Here is a 21,361-nt window from a genome sequence, read left to right as displayed (position 1 = left end):
GGATAGCCCTTAAGGCTGTGGGGAAGCACCCTAAAAACATGAGTTCAAGAATGTATAATTTCTCAACTATGCAAAATATAAGGATGCAATATTAATTATATGAGGGGCTTTACAGATCCAAAAGAACAGGGACTACTATAAGCCAACGTGTCAGAAACATATTAAGGAATGAGATAAAGAGATTTGGGGAGTGGTGATCACAGAGCAAGTTCTCACCTAGTCAAGTTTATTGTTTGTGCTTACAAAAGCAGGCAGATTCCTGAATTCAAGGTTAGCCTAGGACAGAGTGAATTTAGGTCCAGGCATGGTAAAAATGGTTATCTCAGGACAGAATCCTACCCAGCTAAGTTTATTGACTGTGCTTACAAAGGCAGGCAGATCTCTAATTCATTTGACAAGTTTTTTGTTGTTGTTTGTTTTTTGTTTTTAAAATAGTGTATTTGCTGTCTTTTTTCTAAGAATCAAGAGGCTAAGGTCATAAAATGCTAATTTATGGGATAATCAGAAGGGAACCTAGGTAAATAACTGAATTGATATGTAAATAAAAGACTGGGGTTTTTATCTTCATGAGATGAGCTAGCAGAAAGCTATAGCAATTATCTTTTAGAATTTTTTCTAGCAAGTGTTCAGCTGTCTGGAGAAATTTGGAGAGTAAACATAGCTCTTTTAGAATTTTTTTCTAGCAGTTTTTCTGACTTTGGTTGGAAAGCCCATGAGCTTTTAGAATTTTTTTTTTTCTAGCATGAGGGACCAGTCTCTAGCAGACAGCTATCTCAAGAAGAGACCTGTCTCAAGCAAACTACAGAGCCAAGAGCTATCTACAGAGCACTGTCTAGGGAGCCATCTCAAGGAGACTATAAAACTATAAGCTTGTACCCCATCATTTGGCTTTGAGTCTTCTTTTCACTGCTCCCAAACACCCCTTCCTCAGGAACCCTCTCCAAGCTGAGGCTGGTCCTTGGTAGTTAGCTATTATGAATTTTGAATATTCTTTTTTGTCCTCTGTCAAGTTTAATGTTTGATGTTTCTCTCAAGCTATTTCATAATGAAAAATTTTAAATAATCCTCATCTATCATAAATATTTAATAGCCTATTAATTCCTTACTAATGAAAAAATCCCAATATAGTTTTTAAAAATTATATGAATGGATATTTTGTCTGGATGTATGTCTATGCACCATGTGTGTTCCAGAAGAGAGCATCAGATCCCCTGGGACTGGAGTTACAGATGATTGTGAGCTACTGTGTGGGTGTTCGCAACTGCTGAGTCATCTGTTCAGCCCTCCCTCAATAAAATTTTTTATCTACTTCTTTATGCTTCTTTTATACTCCATTTTTAAAATTAAAAAAAACAATAGATATCAATTCATATAATATACTCTATATCATGGAGTTGAGAATCAAATATACCATTTGTGTAGCAGCCAAAAAGGGTAGAAATTCATGAGAAATTAATAGTCGAAATAATATTAATAATATTAATAGTAATAATAATAAGGTAATAACTCATGTATAGTACATGCCAGACAGTATCGTGAGAGGTTTTTTTAGGGCTTCAGGCCTTGAGAATAATTCTGCTTATAAAGTTGAAGTACATTTAATTATTTATTCAACCAGTATTTATGAATACTATGCATAGTAAATAAACATGCAAAAATGAGTACAAATTTGGTTCTTTGCACTTCCGAAGCTACTGTGTTTCTTCTAACATCAAGAACATTTTGTTATACTCCTGTATCATAGTAATCAAGAAATGATTCCAGCTTCCTGCTAAGATTTATGATACAGTGAACTACACCATAAATCCTTATTAGAAATTCTTTTCTGTTTCTTTGAAAAAAATTAAAGATAGTAGGCATCTCTGATCTTGTAGTGTGGGCACAGCTGAAAAGGCTAGGATAGCTGCCATTTGCCCTAGATGGTAAAGTGAGAAAGAGGGTACTTAGAGCTGTCTGCCAAGTTTATACTCACTGTGCTTCTGCCCTTCGCCTTCAGGGCCCCTGTGATCTCTCCTCACACTCTGTCTTCCTGTCTGGAAGGGAGTTGCTGCCCCTCCATGAAAGCATAAACAATAGAGAGGGATAACACAGTGATCCGCCAAGCAAAGGGCACAGTGCCCTTTCCACAGTGTTTGGCACATGGAATGTGAAGGTCTTTGAAAATATTCTTTCTGCATCAAATAAAGCTCTCATGTGGTTTGAGGACCAGACAGGGAAATACAGATCTTTCTTCCTACACGTTAGATATGTAATGATGCAGGAAGAATTGTTAGAGGGAAGAACATTATTCGTATTACTGAACATACCCAAAGCCAAATCCAGAGTATGCATATGTCCAGTTTCTACTAGACAAACATGAAAAAATAACCTTTGATCTTCTCTTCTGTTTTTATTAACCACCTCAGTTTACAATAATAAAATAAACAGAGGATTAAATTCTATTCAAAGTTAACATGGGTCAGTATCCAAAATTTGCTTGTATTAGAATCTCTGCATATTCCTTAATTATATGTAGATTACATCTGGTTCCATTGTTTTTAATGTAGTGGAATGTGAATGTGTAAGTGTGCTTCAGAATAGCTACTTAAATTTTTTATATTGCCCATAACACAAACTATTTGTGAGACATATTTCCATTATAGAGATGTAGAATTATATAAGCTGTTCATTATATAAGAGGAGAGTACTTTGTTTATTTTTAACCCTTGAATCTGTTCTTGTATTGGGCCCATTGGGCTTCTGTTTCTTCTATGTAACTCTTGGTAATACCATATTCAGTTATTAAGGCCTATTATGGGAGTGCTTCTACACTGTCAGTTTCCAGGTAGTGTCTCATTTAATTGTCACAGTAGCTGTTCGAGACTTGGGTCTGTATGCTACCCTCATTTTATTCATGAGGAAACTGAAACTTTGGGAGATTAGAATTTCCCACCACTATACATGACTGACAGAACTAAGGTTTACACTGAAGCCTTTCTGGCTTTGTGCCTCTTCTGAATCTTGTCAGAATCCAGTGTACTATCACTGTCCCATGAAGTAGCAATTAATTGAGTAACTGTCACTATGGGAGCAAGAAACCAATGTATACTGCTTACTCCTGAGACTGAGAGTGCATTCTGTGTTCCTACAGGGTTGAATGCAGTAACTGTGAGACTGGAGAACAGTGTGGCACTATCATGCATGGCAATGCTGTCACCTTCTGTGAGCCATATGGCCCTCGAGAGTTGGTAAGTGTGTCCATTGTTTGATTATGCTCCTTATGAGATTTTGTCAACAACCATTTCTTTTATTCTCTAAGAGTTCAGATGAAAATTTAAAATGTTATCTGCACTATTTTGATATCTCAAAATTAGGAGAGGTAATAAGCTCAGTGATAAGACCAGCAGCATTGGAGTGTCTTACAAAATGTGATTCATCACTATAATTAGATGGATTAAAATATGCATATGATTATGTATATCATATGTACATACCCCATGTCACATTGGAAAAAATTGTGACCTTCCTAGTTCGTATATAAAGCCTTGATCTCATCATCGTTAGTATTATTGTCTCTCTGTAAGTCGAGAGTTTCTTACTATACTACTTTAAAGCTTTACTTCCTAACAATAAATGAACCTTGATGGATAGTTTTTCTAGAGAATGTACTGATAACTGAGCTTGTTTTAAATGTAATTCATGCCAATTGACTCAGACTAGTTACTCTCATTTCATTTAGGGCACTAGCTATTGCTTGAGATCTGGAATTAATACATGCAATGAGCATTCTAAATTACAAACAGTCAACTTCTAACCACCAGTGTATGGTTGATGAGCCTTTGCTGCTTTGGCTTGATCCTCCTTTCTGACATGAGGACTGTATTCATTTCACATCCCTGCAGAGGATAAGAGAAGCGGTATCCTGACTCAGTTGCTCTGCCTCTAGCATGCTCTGCACTTCTGGTACACAGGCTCTTTGCTGCCAACAGCCACCTCTGCAGGGATTGTATTTTCACCTCTGTGTCACATTGTCTTTCAAAGTCTCTAACTTAAACGTTGTCCAAAGATTAGCTTCCATAGTGAAGAGATAACCCCTTTATAAGCAATTCAAAGATTTATTTATCAAAATGTGGAAGCCAATTAACTTTGCAATGTGTTCTTACTTTTTTCTGCTTGAATACCCCTTTTGTGGCAATAGGTATATTTAACCTATTAAGGATATGCAGTTCAGAACATTGATGAATTGAGTTTTCAATTGAAACTAGATCACAAACAGAATTAATTAAATGCAAATTAAAATAATGGGTGCTTATAATTCAAGTCTCACAAGGTGTTTTAATACCTGCAGACAAATATGACTCTGGTAGTGAAATTCTTTCTGAAAAAAATAAATTTGCTAGTATGCTTTAAATAATATACCATGATTGAATTAATTATCTGTAATCCTTAAAAAATAAAATTAATTTTACCATAGTTAATTGAGCTGAGAATTACTGCCTATTTTAGGAAGTGCTCCATTCAGTAATATTTCTGAAAGTATCAGCAATGGGAAATAAAAGTATCTCGTGATATAATGCCAGAATTTGTATTTCTGTAAATTTTCATGTTAAGTAAAAACTGAAATATCTATTTTATTTCATCAACATGAATTGTAGCTCAGTGTGCTTATTATTAGACTTGATATCCCAATTGTTTAGTTTTCAGTTGTTATATAAGATTAATCTTTACTCACATAGCAATATATAATCTCAGCATGAGGCAAAGAGGACAGAGGGTTGTTGATGCCTGCCTGGGATACCAATATAGCAAGTCCTTGTCTCAAAATGTCTAAATAATAATCTTTTAAGATATGAGTGGCATACAGTTGTTGTATATTCCCATCATAAGTATTTCCCAAAAATAAATGTGTTTTGTAGAGCTAAAGAGATATAGTTTTTTTGTTTGTTTGCTTGTTTGCTTGTTTTGGATTTTCAAGACAAGGTTTTTCTATGTAGCCCTGGCTGTCCTGGACTCATTTTGTAAACCAGGTTGGCCCCAAACTCAGAGATCCACCTGCCTGTGCCTCCTGGGTACTGGAATTACAGGCCTGAGCCACCATGCCTAGCTATGACAGTTTTAGCAATAACAACTATTTAGTTTTCAGTAAGTCTTATATTGCATTACTCTCCTAGAGACCAAAGTATGCATAGTATCCAAGTTCTGTTCATAGAAAGCAGTCCAATCAGATGAAAAGTGAGGGAGTCTATCAGTTAAAATATTTACTAAAATTTGAACATTGTCATGCAACTTCAACACTGAATCCAGTCTTTGCTGTTGTACTTCAGAACTGATGAAAGATGCCTGCCCCAAATCGTTGCTTATTAAGCAACAAACCAGCTTGTTTTTCATGATCCAGCTAAGAGTCTTAGGCTGTTAGGGCTTTCTCCTTTGATCTGTAAGTCTAAGTCTGCAGGTCTGATCTGAGAGTTCCCAGGCCTAGGTGAGGCTTCTCTCCCCAAGAATCTTCCCAACAATAAAGACACACATGATGGAAAATCAGGGAAAGCATTTGATTCAATGCCAAGGACACAGGCAAGATGTCTAGTGCTCTAAGAATTGCTGGCAATTGCTCCAGGACCCTGCAGGAGAAGATATGGCAGAATGTAGCTGACAATTTTATATGGGATGTCCTCTGGTCATCATGCTCTCAGATCTGGTGGTGTGGGTCTTCCTGGAGCCATTTTGATCCTGTTATACAATGTTTGCATGCAAAGCTCCTTGCTCCCGATACTTAAGAATATGGAGAAAAGAAATTTTAAAATCAATAAAAAAAACAAGCCAAAGGAGTAAAATTGAGTTAGTTGGGACAGAGTAGGGCCTCCTTCATGGGACTGAAAGGAGAGAGCAAAAGATAATATATAAAGGACCTGCTGATAAGCCTGTATTCTTCAGACTTAGATTGTTGTATCGTTCCATTCCACACATGCATTATAGGAGCATCTGTCTTCACCATCACAAGTTCTGTGAGGTCCTCTGACATTTTGTTAGTTATTTAATTTCCAGACTTTAATAATGAAGGTGGTGATGCTTCACTATTTTGCTAGTGTAAAAGGAAGATAAAGAGAAATATGTTCTCAGAACTTGAAATGAGTTATGCTCCTCTCTTTGAAATAAAGTCTTATTTGCAGTGCTGTAGGATCATCCACAGGGCCTAACAAGCTGGGCAAGCATTCGAACACCGAGCTGTGTCCCCTTCCTGCTGTTTCTTTGCAAAAAGAATTTTTCTCATAGAATTGGAGATATGTTTTAGTTACAGTGGTAAACTGGACCAAAAGTCTATTACATTCAGTGAAAATTTGCAAGGGTGGAGGACATAATGAAGGGCCTCAGTCTATAGCGAGTTATCCAGATTTATTTAAATTGTCATTGTGTTTGCTACAGTTTGAAACTTACTTGGTTGTTTCAGAGCACTGAGATATGGTGAGAGAAAAGACTTCATAATTACTATACTGTTTGTCAAAAACCTGCTTGAACTCAGGAGTAATAATTATCAAAACTCAATTACACACATAGACAAGTGGATTTCATATCTTTTCTTTTTGTGTTCATCTTCCCTATTTTTTGTTATTCTAGCGCTTGTGTGTGCACACATCCATGTGCGTGCACATCCCCATGTGTGTATGTATGTGTGGAGGCCAGAGGTCAGGTTTTGCTAACTTCCTCCGTTGTTCTCTACATTATACTTTAAGTTATGGTCTGTCACTGATCTGGAGTTCACCAGTTCCGTTTAATGAGCTGGCTGGTAAGCTCTAGAAATCTACTTGTCTCTGCTGGATCTACCTGTCCAGCTTTGGGTTGCAGATTAGCCCCTTCAGCTCCACACTTCTAAATGGGTCTGAACCTGGGTCCTCACATTTCTACAGCAAACACTTTATTAGCCTCACTCACCTTCAAGTCCCTCCTACTATTTTATGTAGCTGATAGTTTTACTTATATGAATGGGTAGAGTAATGAGATGAGCATCAGATGTCACAGAAGTCCTCAGCATCCCATTGGAAGAAACAAATGTAGAATCAATGACTAACAAGAAACCACAGTTACAGTCACCTCGGTTACCCTTGAAATTTGGCAGTGTTTCCTGCGTTAACTTGCTACTCAGGAGAGGTCACAGCTGTATGACTTGATCAGACATGTGAAACAATATCAGTTATTACATCAGCTAGGGACAACTTGTGGAGGACCCTCTAGGATGCTCTGTGAACTAGCAGTAGCAATAACCACAGTGCTTTTAATTTATGTAATACCACTATTTCAAAGAATCCACTTTGAAAACTATTTTATGATTCATCTGGGAATCTATTCAGTTACATAAAATCATTCAACTTATGTGGATTTAAAAGAAAATTTCTCTGTTGGTTGTGCATACCTTTAGATTTTAATATGAAATTATCCAAGGGGAAATCCATGAGAGCAGAGAGTTAAACTTACTTTAAAAGCTATGGGGGGAAAACATTTCTTTTCAAATTATTGTTCATTTTTCTCTGATATCTCTGGGGCAAGGAAGAAGACAGAAAGCAGAGGTCTGGGCATGGTGGGTAGATTCAGACTAAAACCAGCTAGAATTCCCTTTGTCAGTCTATGCCAGTGATTTATTTCTGGCATAAAGTAGGAGCTTGTACTGACTCTGGCTAAAGGGCTTATGAAATGTTTCAGGACACCCCTCTTACCCTGGCTGCCTCTCCACTGGCTAAAGGGCTTATGAAATGTCTCAGGGTACCCCTCTTATCCTGGGTGCCTCGCCACTGGATTTTATACTCACGTGTTGTTTAAAGGTGTCAGATCATAAAGAGATAGATGTAAGACAGCATGCTATGCTGCCTTGGTGAGCATCACTCAATGAGTGGCTGTTTCCAAGGGTGGGATATTGTGAGGCTTCCAGACTTCAGTATATGGGACTCAGGAGCCCAGCTAAATGAGAACATAACTCTTGTCTCATTAGGGAGGTGTGCCTACTCCAAAGAACAAATAACTACACACTATTTGTCCCTGTCATATCTCTTTCCCGAGTGATATTTACCAATGACACTTCATGACACTAAGATTTAACAGAAGTGTGGAGGAGGCTTTTTGCATATTATTATTCATGTCTCTCCCTCTCCCTCCCGTTCTTTATCCCACCTTTCTTCATGCTCTTCCTCCTCTCTTCCTCTTCTTCTCTCCCTCTCTCATTTTAAGAAATGTTCTGTAATTCAATTACAAAACTATATAGTTATTATCATGATTGGTTTTAGAATATTTTTATTACTCCCCAAAGATTATGACATTTAAAGTAGCTGTTTTAGTTCTATTTACTTAAAAAAAATTTCTGCTTACAAGCATTTGTTTTGTGCGTATGGATGTAGTGTTGGAGATGCCAAAGTGTAGATATGAAGTTGAAGGGCAACTTGTTAGAGTAAATTCTTTCCTTGGATCAACTGAGGCCTGAGCTTGGACTCAGCTTCCGATTACCTAGTGTCCTTAACCTGAGTTATATCAGATCAGTGCCTCTCTATTTGCTTTTTCTAAAAGTTTACTCTTATCTTACAATTTTTGTCTTGTTGCCTTTTTATAAGATTCTCTTAGGCTCTTAGGCTGGTAATAAGAGAGGTGATGCACTGTGTGCAGTTCTACTAAAAGCCTTTGCAAGATGAAATGGAGAATTGTTTCCATGGCACTCTTGAGAAGTTCATTGTGTAAGCTTAAGTTGGAGTCTCACAGTTATCTCCCCCAAAGGGAGTAAGGAATCTGCCTGTGCTCTGGCATTGGGCTGAAAATGGACGAAGAGCTGGGGAAGTGCTGCTCTGGGTGGCTGTTTCCAAGCTTGTCTCTCTCTTGTCTTCCTGCTCTAATTCTTGCATGTTTTCTCTCTAGACCACCACATGCCTGAACACAACAACAGCATCTGTCCTCCAGTTTTCTATTGGTAAGTGTCTGGTAGCAATTGTAGCAGTGTAACTTAGAAGTGTCGCATTAATCAGAGTCTACAACTGTGCCAGGTGCTTTTAGAAATGGCAAAGGTTAAGTCTTTGTATCAAATAATCTAAAAAGTGAAATTAAACATTTTAAAATGCTGTTGTTTGTTCACACTCCTTACCAGTATTGATTGGTATTAAAAGTGCTATGAATAATCTGTAATACTTTAAAGACTTTTATTACATCCCATTTATTCATGGTGTATGTGTAAGTAAGAACATAGCTTGATAGGTTTGACTTTCTTTTTGTAACCATGTAAATTTTAGGGATCAAACTCATCTTCTAGGACTAGCAATGTTACCTTTGCCCCTGGGCCGACTTCTAGTCCTGAAATACTTTTTTAAATGATATACATATGGATTTTGAATGCATTGAGTTACTCTGTTGTGGCAGAAATAGTCTATAGTTGTATTTGTTCAGTTTAAGATAGAAATGTGTTCAAATTCCTAAGCTCTGACTGGTAGTATAAGATAATTATTAGTGGCTGAAAGAAACTAATTAAGATTTAATGTTTAACATAAATAATCTATGTTTAATTTTGATATAGCTAATGAAAAAAAATCACTACATTTGAAAATTATTTCTCCCAAGGGCTTTGGATTGAAAAGCAAAAGTTCCTATCCAAAATATTCAGTGACAATATGCCTTTTAGTAAAATATTCAATATCAATATCCCTTTTAATGAAATGGTAGCAGTTTTGCTATCTATTCTATTCTTCTTTAATTTTCATAAGTATGTATATATGTATACACACATATATTTGCATATATACATATACATGTATGTGTGTATCAATAAGCAACTTGTACAACTTGTAGAATTTTCCAAAGAGAATATTCTACAGAAAAAAAGAACCTGCCCTCTAAATGAGACCTAGGTTTGTCTAAGTCTTGAGGTTTCAGGCATATCATAGTCATACCTCGGTCCTCCACCATCTGTACTCTTCATCTTTGGAGAACAGCCATTGGTAGAAAGAAGGTCATCTTCCTCAGCAGCTCCTGTTCTACAGCGCATGTCAGTGTCTACAGCAGAGCCCACTGAGGTTGACTGTGCCACAGAAGGGTTTCTGATCATATGCTTGTTAATCTTTCATCAGCAAGCCTCATTTAAGCTTCTGTAGGTGTGTGAGCCTGTGTAAGTATTTAAGCTTGTGTAGGTGTGTACGCAAGCTTATGTAGGTATGTAAGCTTGTGTAGGTGTATAGGCTTGTGTATGTGTGTAAGCAAGCTTGTGTAGGTGTGTAAACTTGTGTAGGTGTGTAAGATTGTGTAGGTGTGTGAGCTTGTGTAGGTGTGTGAGCTTGCTTGTGTAGGTGTGTGAGCTTGTGTAGGTGTGTGAGCTTGCTTGTGTAGGTGTGTGAGCTTGTGTAGGTGTGTGAGCTTGTGTAGGTGTGTGAGCTTGTGTAAGTGTAGGAAACTGCCCAACTGCCCAATTATAGTTTGGATTGCTTCTCCTATTAGCAGTATAGCCTGCAGAATTTTATGCACAAACCACAAGTACATATTAACTGAACAAATTTGCTAGTGAAATGAGAAAGGGTGAGTGTTTAAATGGTTTTCTCTGTCAGCATGGCAATACTAATCATGTTTTATAATCAGGACGAAACAGAGTTCTTTTTATGATTATAATTTGACAAGAACAATTTTTTAAAACTATAGCTTAATAGGAACCTTCATGGATCTTAACCAGAATTAATGTGTTCTATTTATTAAACCACTGAAAAGTCAAAATAAATAGGAATAATGTTTTCCAGTTTATCTGTATTAGGAGTATCATTCTTGTTAGAAATAAATATTAATTTCAAATATTATATTTAAGCAATGAAGGACCACAGAAGAATCCACAATTCTAGTAGGTTTTCACTCTGTTCAAGGGAGAAGAATTCTAGTATCACTGAAATTATTTTTATTATATGAAAGAAAAAGGTCTATTTTTATGAATAACAAATATGATGTAGATTCTCTAATTTCTTACCTTTTCAGTCAGACCAATTGCAGTATCAGAGCAGTAGAACTGGTAAAAGGGGACCACGCAGGGACCATCAGGGACTTGACTACAGAATGTGACATTCAGTATGTGACATTCAGAACACAAAACAGCTCAAGCAGAACTCCTTGGGTTAGACCTAGTATCTGACTTAGCACAAACTTTGATTTTTCTACATGTGTACAGACCAGCTTGTACAACGTAGAGCGCAGGTTGGAAGCCTGGATTTTACATTAAATGATGGAAAGCATTACAGAACCAAGGAGAAATGGGTCGGGGAAGAAAGAGAGAGATGAAGGTTTGAGTTTATAACCTACAAAGCACCTCTTTAAAATCTTTCTGGGTGATGGTTTTAACATAAAAATGTAACGTAGCATTGGCAGTGAACCAGTATAGTTAGAGAAATTATAGTTTATTGCTTAGAAACTTAATTGGGAAATTTGTTTGCTACATTTTGAGACTAGAAGCTTTCTGGTGTGAAAAGGGTTAAGACAGTGTAGTAATCAACCATTGCCTACAATGTGTACAATGTGTACAATGTGTGGTAACTATAAGGTTATAGTTGAAACACTTTCCAGAAATGGTTTTATGTATCTTGTGATTATTCCTTTATGTGATTGTTTTTGGAGTAGAGGGCACTGGTACCCCTCTGTTAACAAGGATGGTATGAGGGCCTATCTAAGCATGCACATAAATCCTAAATGTGCCATAAATGTGTGGATTTGTTTCTGTTGTTTGTTGAAAATTCATAAAATTAAATCAATTATCTTTCTAAATTTTGCCTTATTGATAATAAATGTCTGAGGCTTTTGTTTTTGTTTTTGGTATTAGATGTTTGGGTGTCTGGAGGTTATTGCGTTTTTATATTGGGGAATTGTATATATGTGCTTTTATATTGGGAAGTTGTGAGTGTGTGTTTTACACTGGGCATTGTTTGAATGCTTTTTATGTTGGAGGGATGTGAGTCTGTGTTTTGTATTGCTTTTGGTTTGCTTTAATAATGTCAAAACATGGGGAACATCATTTGATCATAAGTGCTTTATATTTAGATATTAGTATAAGAAAGAACTTGGGCCTGAGTTACTTTCTGTACAAAACATGCCAAAGTATGTTAGCAAACAAGAGCTGCCTACTTTGTGTGGCCATATTATGAAAACTAAACATCAGAATAATCCAAAGTTTGAGGTACTCTAGCTGAATCAGAAAGTTATGAAAAAGAAGAGAAATGTAGCTTCATATTTTTATTAAATAAAGAAATAAAATGCCACTTGTGTGAGAGATTATAGTTTGTATGGCACAGAGAAGCTGTTCATTTTTCCCCTGAGCCCAATTCATAAACATCTTAATTACGCAGAACTTGATTCAGTAGATAAATTTTCTCAGTTCTTTTAGAGCAGGTAATTGAGGGGGAGGAGAAATTGAGTCTTTGGGGCCTCTGTGTGAATTACTGTTCATTTTCTCCACAAACTTCCTGGAATTATGTGCTATATTTTAAATTAGAGTCTTGTACTTTTCAAGCTTTGCTCTCCTTGATAAGTAAGACCTTGGAGAGATTATTATCGAATAGTCAAGCCTTGTCTGAAACATGGACATATGTGTCATACCAATAAAATCTCTGGTAAGCTGAGCTCAAAACAAATGTAAATAAAAATTGAAATTTTAGAAAATTTTAATTATAATTAAAATTTTTAATTTAATGCTTGTGCTTTCTGAAGTTGAAGTTCAATACATGTTTTGTTATAAAATTCTCAGGTTTAAAATTACATCTATGACTTGATTTTCATGTCTCTAAGGATACATGTTAATACCATAAACCTAAATATGTATGTATTGTATACATCTATATTACCTTAATTTAATAAATAACTGTGTGGGGCTGGTTTTGGCCATGGAAAGCCTAATTTTTCATCTCGAGAATGGCTTGTGCCTCTGTATGTCAGATATATCTTAAAAGATAAGTTTAAATTTAAAATATATTTTGAATATATTTATGTATTTTGAATCCATTTCACATCAAAAAACTAATTACTATTTTAAAGAGAGTATTTTTATCAGTTTAAATACTACAGTAAAATTACACTAAGCATAAGTTTCTGGGAATTTTTTTAGATTAAATTTTAATTACTAGAACAAGTAATTAAATAAAAGATGAATGTCGTCTAAATTCAAGTTCCCTGTTGGAAACTAAAGATTATATCCTTGTCTTGAAATGTTGACTTTGTCATTCATGTGATGGTCCTTAAGTAATAAACATCAGCAATTCATTTATAGCTAATTCATTCATAACTACACTCTGCTAATGTTTATCATGGACTTCCCTCATAGAGGGAACACATAAGCAGGCGCAGAATGGAAGTTGATCATCAGTGTAGACAGTGTCAGCTAAAGGTCCTAATGTCTTTGGACCTTCAAGTCCTCAGAGTTTTATTTGTGATATCTGCTTCATTCTGTTTTGACTTATACACTGGCCATTTCAACACATCAGCTTTTACCCTTTGTCGCGTAGATGACTGCGAGTGTGTGTCTCTCCTTGTAGTTCTAGGTACATGGGAACCAGACTGAGTTTAATTCACAGCTGCCGAACATGACTAAGTGGTGTTCCACATTATACTCAGGATCATACTCATTCCTGATTTCTGTGGCACTGGAGTAGGCTGAGGAAAATCCATGGACAATTCAGATCTTCATGGAAACCAGCAGTCTCCAGTCCCTTGTTGATTAACCAAGGTCCTTGATAGGCAACCCTTCTATCACAAAGAGAAGCTCTTTGAGAAATTTGCTATATATAGTATACTGTACCTATAACCACTTGGGAAAAGCAAAATTTATAATGTACCCCAGATTTAAAAAAAATACTATCAAATCAAATATATGAATCAGAAGAGTAAACGCTACTTGTTAAATGATTACCAAACACTTTGGGCAAGAGGAGTTTCTTTGTGAAAACAAAGCAAATTGGATGGTACACAGCAACAATGGTTATATGACTCAGAGCAGAAGAAACTAAAAATACGTTCTAACAGAGTGTCCAAGAGAGAGGGAGGTCCAGGGCAGAGCCTCATCTCTCCAAGGGAGACTGACAGGAGCAAGAACAGTGTCATTGCTTAGTGCCAGTACCACACTTAAAAGGGTTTTACCTTACAGGCCATTCTGAGAGCCGAGACCAAGATCAGAGCCAAACAAGGCTGATAATGCCAAGAAAGGCACATATCTGATACCCCCCAAAGTAGAGATTGGTACTTTGGAGGGGGCAGGCACATGAGCACTGAGGCATTGATTATATATATTGGTCCAGGGAAAGGAGGAAATCTTGGCAAACCTGACGTATTTTGCATTTCTTGTTCATGAGTTTCCTTATCATAGTCTCCAGCAAAATCTCTATTCTGTGGCCATGGAAGGAAACTGGAAAAGTGTTGATACCTGGAAGGGCTTAGCAGAGGTCACAGCATTTGTGATATATACAAATTGCAAAAAGATGTGATAGGTGGGGCTGCTACAATGAAGAAAATGGGGGAAAGGACTGAAAGAGAGAAAGGCAGCAAAGGGGAGAACAGCTGTTCACTTCCTACCCTGTGGTCACTGCCCATCTGCCACAAGCTGGAAGAGGTCCCCTACGAGGTTCTAACCAGGAAGGTGAACAAGATATGATAGATCAGACTCCATCACATTTCTGTCTGACAGATTCAACCCCAAGCAGAAGTCATTGCTCCATGGTATCCTCATTTTAAGAATAAACAGATACCGAACAGAAAATGCAACACTTGCTCTTAAAACATGGTGTTCCTATATCTGTGAGATTTGAAAGAAACATGGTTTCTATAGAAAACTTCTGAGGATTCATTAATTTGAATATTATATTTTGACTGCTCTTAATCTTCAATATCATTTTGAGTAAATACTTAAAAGTAATCCTCCTATGCATAATAATTCTTTTTATAATATTTCCTCAGTTATAAATTATAAATATAATTATACTTATAAATTATAAACATGTCTAGCTTTCCCCCAGGAGTATTTTTAGTGGGCACAGTAGCAATGTGGACATTAAACCCTAGATTTCCATACTTAAGTAATTATTAATTGATAATTCAATGCTGACCAAATATTATGGACACATTCATTCCTCTAAATTAACAATTTCTATTAATAAAATAATTATCAAATCTATTAATTTTGGTTGTCCGATTTTATCAAAATCGAATTTGTTTGTTCTTAACAGGTCCAAGAATAATTCCAGGACTTTTATTTGACCAAAATGGAACAGTTCTTAATTAAAGTGATTATCTGTGGTGTCCTTTCAGCCATGATTCCCATCTATGTCATTTGGAACCTAGAAGCCCCAGGACATTTCCTGCCTAGGCTGCCACAAAACATTATCTGATGGAGTAAGCATTCTTCCATGCCCAGCTTTTTATCCGTGAATCAAAACACTGCCTCTTTGGCCTCAGCCCCTGAACTTCAGCAGGGCATAAGCTGCCAGCTTTTCATGAAGGCACAGCATGGAGAGATCAAGCCTGCCTTTCATGAACTCCAGGAGCAGCCCTGCATTCAAGGATGCATAACGCCATCGGACACACAGTCTTCAGCTATGAGCATGCCTACTGGGGGCTACAGAGCACAGACTTAGCCAAGAACTGTTAAGCTTTGCATCCATTCCTTAGCATTTATTTTAACTCATGATCTGAGATCTGGTGGAATAACATACTTAAGGCAAAAACCTTCATCTTTCCTGGTAGATTTCTTCACTTGTCTTGAACATTTATTCCGTGACATTCTGTGATAGCTGATATGCAGTAAGACAACAAGAGTAATAAAAACATTCTACTTGGAGAGTATTAGAAATAAGCTACAGTTCTACTGGAGAAGAGCTCATTATAATTTATACAATTTATAAATTATGTAAATTTGTATCAGTATGTAACAAGATAAACCAATATGCACAAACAGAAAACTGCTATAATAGTGTAAGTTCTGTAGAATAGGAACAAAACAACATGAGAACTAAGTGGTGCTAATCTGACCTGAAGATGACAATAATGTTTAAACTAGGGGTCATATTTTAGTTACAGCTCATAGGTTAATACTTCTAGACTTGACATAGTTATGATATTGCTCTCATAGTAAGAGTAGGTCAGTTTGTTACCGTGACAAGTAAACCAGGAATCCTAGAATGTTTCTTGCAGGTTCTGTAAATATGGAAATAAAACTTTAAGTGTAAATAGTCATTTTCTGCACTATTATTGTTAAAAGATGAATAAATATGCACAGTTCCCTCCAGTGAAATAGTTAAACAGACTCTCACTACCAAAAAAATTTTTGATTGTGTGGATAATGGTAATCTTGATTGTGGAGGGATGATTTTAAAGAAAAATTACAAAATAGCAAATGAGCTCATGCTATTTTCTTTGATGCCTTGGGGCCGCTGTGATGGTATCTCTACCCTCAGTGAATCATAAAAAATTACTCATAACTGAAAATTTTTAAAGCATTAAATGTAATTGCCAGTGTATCTATTATGGCAGTAGGTTCATGTTGCTCTTCACATTTTCCAATGTCAGTCTGCAGTGAGGCAGATCTATCTCTTGATTGCTGGAGCTTAGAGTAGCAGCTAAGTTTCTGGGAGGGGCACTGGCTAACCTTTTAAGAGCTTTCCTCAAAGTCGCCCATTCATTTCTTTCTTCCCAATCTCGAGTCTTCCATTTACCCATCTTGAAAGATGAAGGGGCATGTTGATTGTGCTAAGATTTTCTTCGATCATAGCAAGAAACTCTAAGCACCCAGATTGCATGCACTCCATAGCTTTTTGATGTTTTATATCAAATGCTGTCATTTACATGCTCATCCCAGAGGCTGAGGTTTGAGTGATGGCAGCTGTGATGCTCATACCCGCAGAGCCCTCCACGGGGCCCCGTGCAGACACTCCTTGAGCCTGCAGTATTTATGGCCCCACTATGTTGTCTAGAGGCATGATTTCTGCCAGTGTTCTTTCCCCATCTATCAATTCCGTGAGATGGGTCCTCTCCTCCTTCTGTGGCTCAGTGCTGCATTTTAAAAGGCAGATTGTTTTCAAGGCAGAACTTTTGCGGTTGGAGGCTGCTCTCTGCAACCACTACCAATCCCCAAGAGGACAATATCTCCTTCTACTGTGCTGTGCTCTGATTTAGTTTAGAAAGTTCTGAGATTAGTGGGAAAGGGCATAACCATGTAAAAAAAACTACCTAGGCCTTGAGACATAAAATGCCAATTGATTTATCCTGTTACTATAAAGGGGAAAAGAAATAGAGGGAGCTGCCAGAGATATAAACTCACAGTCCCCAATCTATAATTTCATATTATAAAAAAATAAGAGAAAAAGCATAAGCCAGGTTTGTTTTTAATATCTCTGGCTGCAAATCTGGCATGACCTGAATTCATCTGCCAGCAAGACTTGGCTTGAATGTTTTAAAACTATTTATAGCCTTTATATCTCTACTACTTAAGTGAATATGCACAAAGTTCGCTGCAGAAATATTAATGTATCTGATCAGAAAGCATCGACACAGCTTTGCTTGGTTGTGGCATATTATATAGCATATGTGACACTATTTTCTTTCTGAAATCTGTAAATCTAATAAACAGTCTATGTGAAGTCTGTTATCCACTAAGCCTTTTCGAATTAAGAGCCTACACAGCTCTTCCCTAGGAAGGAGTAACTCACCAGTGTTCATTAGAGGTTACTAATATTTCTGTTTTTAGATGGCCTTCATGTTATGTCAAAAGCTATAAAGTTGCTTATTTTATGTCATCTACCAACCAAAATTGATAGTTAGAAATGAACATTTCATATGAATTTTGAAAAGTTCCTGGTTCCAGGAGATACTTAAGAGTCTCTTCTGTGTGTGCACAGAATGCTGACTGACTGGCGGCACACTCCTGTGTGCTTCAGATGGACTGAATTTGACTCCCACTTATAATTGTTATTTTTTCATGTGCTAGTGTGTACTTGAGAATATAACAGCTCTGTGGAGGCCCCAGTGGGCCAGTGTAGCAGAGAAGCACTCCAGGGAGTAGTTCTGGGACCTGCTGGTCCTCTTTACCTTCTATTGAGTGTCTGAGGCTCATGAGGTCTTATTTAGATTCATCTCCCAAGCTGAATATTTCTCAGTGAGTTTGAGGCCAGTGTGGTCTACAGAGTGAATTCCAGGACAATAAGGACTACATATCAGGATGTTGTCTCAAAAATAACCAACCAAATAAAAATAAGCATCTGCAGTATAGATTCTACACATTCCAGAATAGCTGGACCTAGCCATACACATCCCCACTCTTTTTCTATTGTTAAAGTAATTTATCACTGGGTTGCACTGTGCTCAGAAAAGGAGAAAATAAAGTTATGGGTATGAATTGCTATGCTTTAGTACTAGGGCTCTTAAACATGCATGAAACTCGGGAATAAGCCTGATGTGTTTATTCTTGGCAGGAGGAGGGTCAGGCTTTATTTATTTGATTCATAATTTGGAGGGGCATGGTAAAAAGTTTCTCTAAGAAAAAAAGTAAAACCATAGAATTAAAATAAGGTACAATTCTGTTTATTCATTTATTTTTTTTTTTTTGGTTTTTCGAGACAGGGTTTGTTTATTCATTTAGAATGAAAAATTGCAACTAGTGTTAGCTTTTTAGAAACTTACCATTCTACAGAAGTTACAGAACCAAGAAATGAACCTCTTTGTTAATTTGTTTGATGACCCTAGGATGTTGATCCTTGTTCATTGGCTATATGCTCTTAAGATATTTCATTTTGTAATGTTTACAATCAAGAGCACAGAGGTAATTCTGCCTCTAGATTTTGATGCTTAACATTTTATCATCCCTACTCATTATTAATAATGTCATTTTAGGATTGGGGAATGATTATTAAACAGAAAAAAAATCTCATTTAGACTTCAGGGTACTTTTAACTTTCTCTGTGGAGTAACTAATCTTAAACTAATATCTGAAGTGACATCATTCATTAAGCAATCTGTCATCATTGCCTTTGAGTCATGGTGCTGTGTGAGTCAGCACAGTGGGCTGTAGGAGCTCCGAGTAGCCCTTGTTATACTGGGAATAACTCTGCTCTAAAATAAAGAAAACTACAGAAACATGTCAGAGCAACCTGCAATAAATGAATCTTCAAATCAGCTTTCCTTATCAAAATAGCCACTGCTGCCATCACTACTGGCTCCTGTGAGAGGCAGCATGAGGGGGTTGTAAGAATGGAGACAGAAAATACTTTAAAATATCACGTAACATGTTACTAGTGCTCCCAACAGGGCCCTGGAAGGTATCAATACATGCAAGTCAGCTCACTGTTAAATGCATTTCTGTCCATATATGTCCAAATATGTTAGACTTAAGCACTGTATTTATATATGTAGCATTAAGTCATTCTGACAAACTGTTTGATGATCTTTTGTATCTGTCTCCTGCTAGTTGCCTCTGCTTTTCCTTTCAAGTTCCCATGACATCTTTAACACGTTCTATTTTATTGCTTTGGCCTATATCATAGTCATCTACAAGGACCATGGAGATTTCTACATACTGCTGTATTTTGTGATCCAATTCCTAATAAGCTATACACATTAATGTAGAATTTGAAGCCAAGGATCTTCTTTGACATTCAGAAAGTTCTACAGCATGAGACTTTACAGTGCCTATACGTTGACACACAAATGTTGATGTTTATATAAATAAGAGAGAAGGGGATGTTCATGCCAAATGAACCCTCCATCCACCATTGAGTAAGTGAAGGAAAATAAGCCCCTAGAAACTACTTGTTTTACAAAAAAAGTGCCTGTTTTTATTATTGCTTAAATGTTTTGCCATTGTACTGTAATATCTCAGAACTGGGTATAATAAATGAGCCACAAGCTATTCAGGAAAACATTTTGTCAGATGTCTTAGTAAGGGTTTCTTGTTGTGAAGAGATACTATGAGCATGGCAACTTTTATAAAGGAGACGCTGGCTTACAGGTTCAGAGGTTTACTCCATTATTTTTGTAGCAAGAAAGCATGGTAGTATGCAGATAGACAAAGTGCTGGAAAAGGAACTGGTAGTTCTACATGTTGATCTGAAGACAGCAGAACAAGGTTAAGTGTCATACTGGCCATATCTCGAGCATAGAAGACTTCAAATCCTGGCTCCACAGAGACACACTTTCTCCAACAAGGCCACACCCCCATTGGTGCCACTCCCTATTCAAACACATGAGTCTGTGCAGGCCAACCTATTCAGACCACATCAAGAAGCATGGTTGCTATGTTGACTGTCTTAGTTAAGGTTATCCACACAAGAAATACAGAAGTAGTTGCTGCATCTTTACTTTCCTGGTTGTTGATTTGTGTCACCAAAGGGCGGTATTAAAACAAGAACAAAGTTGCAGCATTGATATTGTCTCCATGCAAGCTTAGAAGACAGCATGAGTTTCAGTCTCCATGCTGATGGACAGAAGCTGTTCCTCTCCCTTTCCTGTCCTGAGGAAAGAGGAGCTGCACAGGAGTCAGTTGTGACAAGACCATGTTTTCAGTACATTTCCAAAACACCTTCTAGAGTTATGTCTGGAAAACATTTATTTTATTTGATAAATGTTCAGTCAGCTCTTCAGTGAGAGCTGGGGATTGGATCTGAGAATGAAATCTCTGCTTTGGTAGAGCCAATTCTCTGGAGGGAAGAGGACATTGTCAAACGAATGATTGTGGACATAGCAATAAGGTAGTTAAATCCAGGGTCTGTGAGTAGGGGGGTGAGAATCCTACTGAAGGTGGCCAGGTAAAGGCAGGTGGCTAAGAGTGTGACCATTCACAGGGGTCTGAAGTATGTGAATGAGCCCAATAGAACGAATGAACAGTGTCAGTGTAGATGGATCTCTGATTGCCACAGAACCTGATGATAATGACAAATATGATAATAAAGAATGCTTTACCTCTTAGGGGAGAAGGGCTGGTCTGAGGTCTATTTTTACAGAACGATAGCTAAAGTCAGGAGAAATAAGACTGAATAAGAATGCAGAATTCTGCATTCCCACATAGCCCTGACATTAGTGCTTACTCTTTATAGTATATTGACTCATTAATTGATTGCTTATCCCTGTGGCCTGGCTGCCATTAAAAAAGGCAGAAAGCTACCTGTCTATTTCTTCCAAATTATAATATGGACACTACTATTTACATAGGACCAGAGATAAGGTCCCATAATTAATTTTAGCTACAACATTTAGCTAAGATTAAGACCAAGTTTACTATAAAATTTTGGGATGATTACAATGATAAGGGTTGGAGTGTAGCTTGGTGGTAGATTTTCAAGTCACCACTAGAATTCATTCATTAGGATACAAGTACAGTTAACCTCAAATCTGACTTTTATTTTTAATGTCAATATCATACCAG

General features: G+C 37.0%; 1 protein-coding gene and 1 non-coding gene across 2 annotated transcripts in view; both read left to right on the top strand.

Annotated features, from left to right (window-relative positions):
• Nucleotides 1-21,361, top strand: part of Reln (reelin) — a 416,018-nt gene that overhangs the window by 193,455 nt on the left and 201,202 nt on the right. The window contains exons 7-8 of the mRNA XM_028778108.1: nucleotides 3,131-3,227; nucleotides 8,869-8,920. Of these exons, the coding sequence (XP_028633941.1) occupies nucleotides 3,131-3,227; nucleotides 8,869-8,920 (149 nt within the window). The remainder of the gene's footprint in view (nucleotides 1-3,130; nucleotides 3,228-8,868; nucleotides 8,921-21,361) is intronic.
• On the top strand, nucleotides 650-714 carry LOC114630057. Its single transcript, XR_003712757.1, has one exon. It is a non-coding gene; the product is annotated as a U7 small nuclear RNA (small nuclear RNA).

This window comes from Grammomys surdaster, unplaced genomic scaffold (genome assembly GCF_004785775.1).
Source record: "Grammomys surdaster isolate TR1022 unplaced genomic scaffold, NIH_TR_1.0 325, whole genome shotgun sequence".
Taxonomy (NCBI): Eukaryota; Metazoa; Chordata; class Mammalia; order Rodentia; family Muridae; genus Grammomys; species Grammomys surdaster.
The sequence above is the reverse complement of the archived record's forward strand: the minus strand, read 5'-3'. Positions and strand labels throughout refer to the sequence as shown.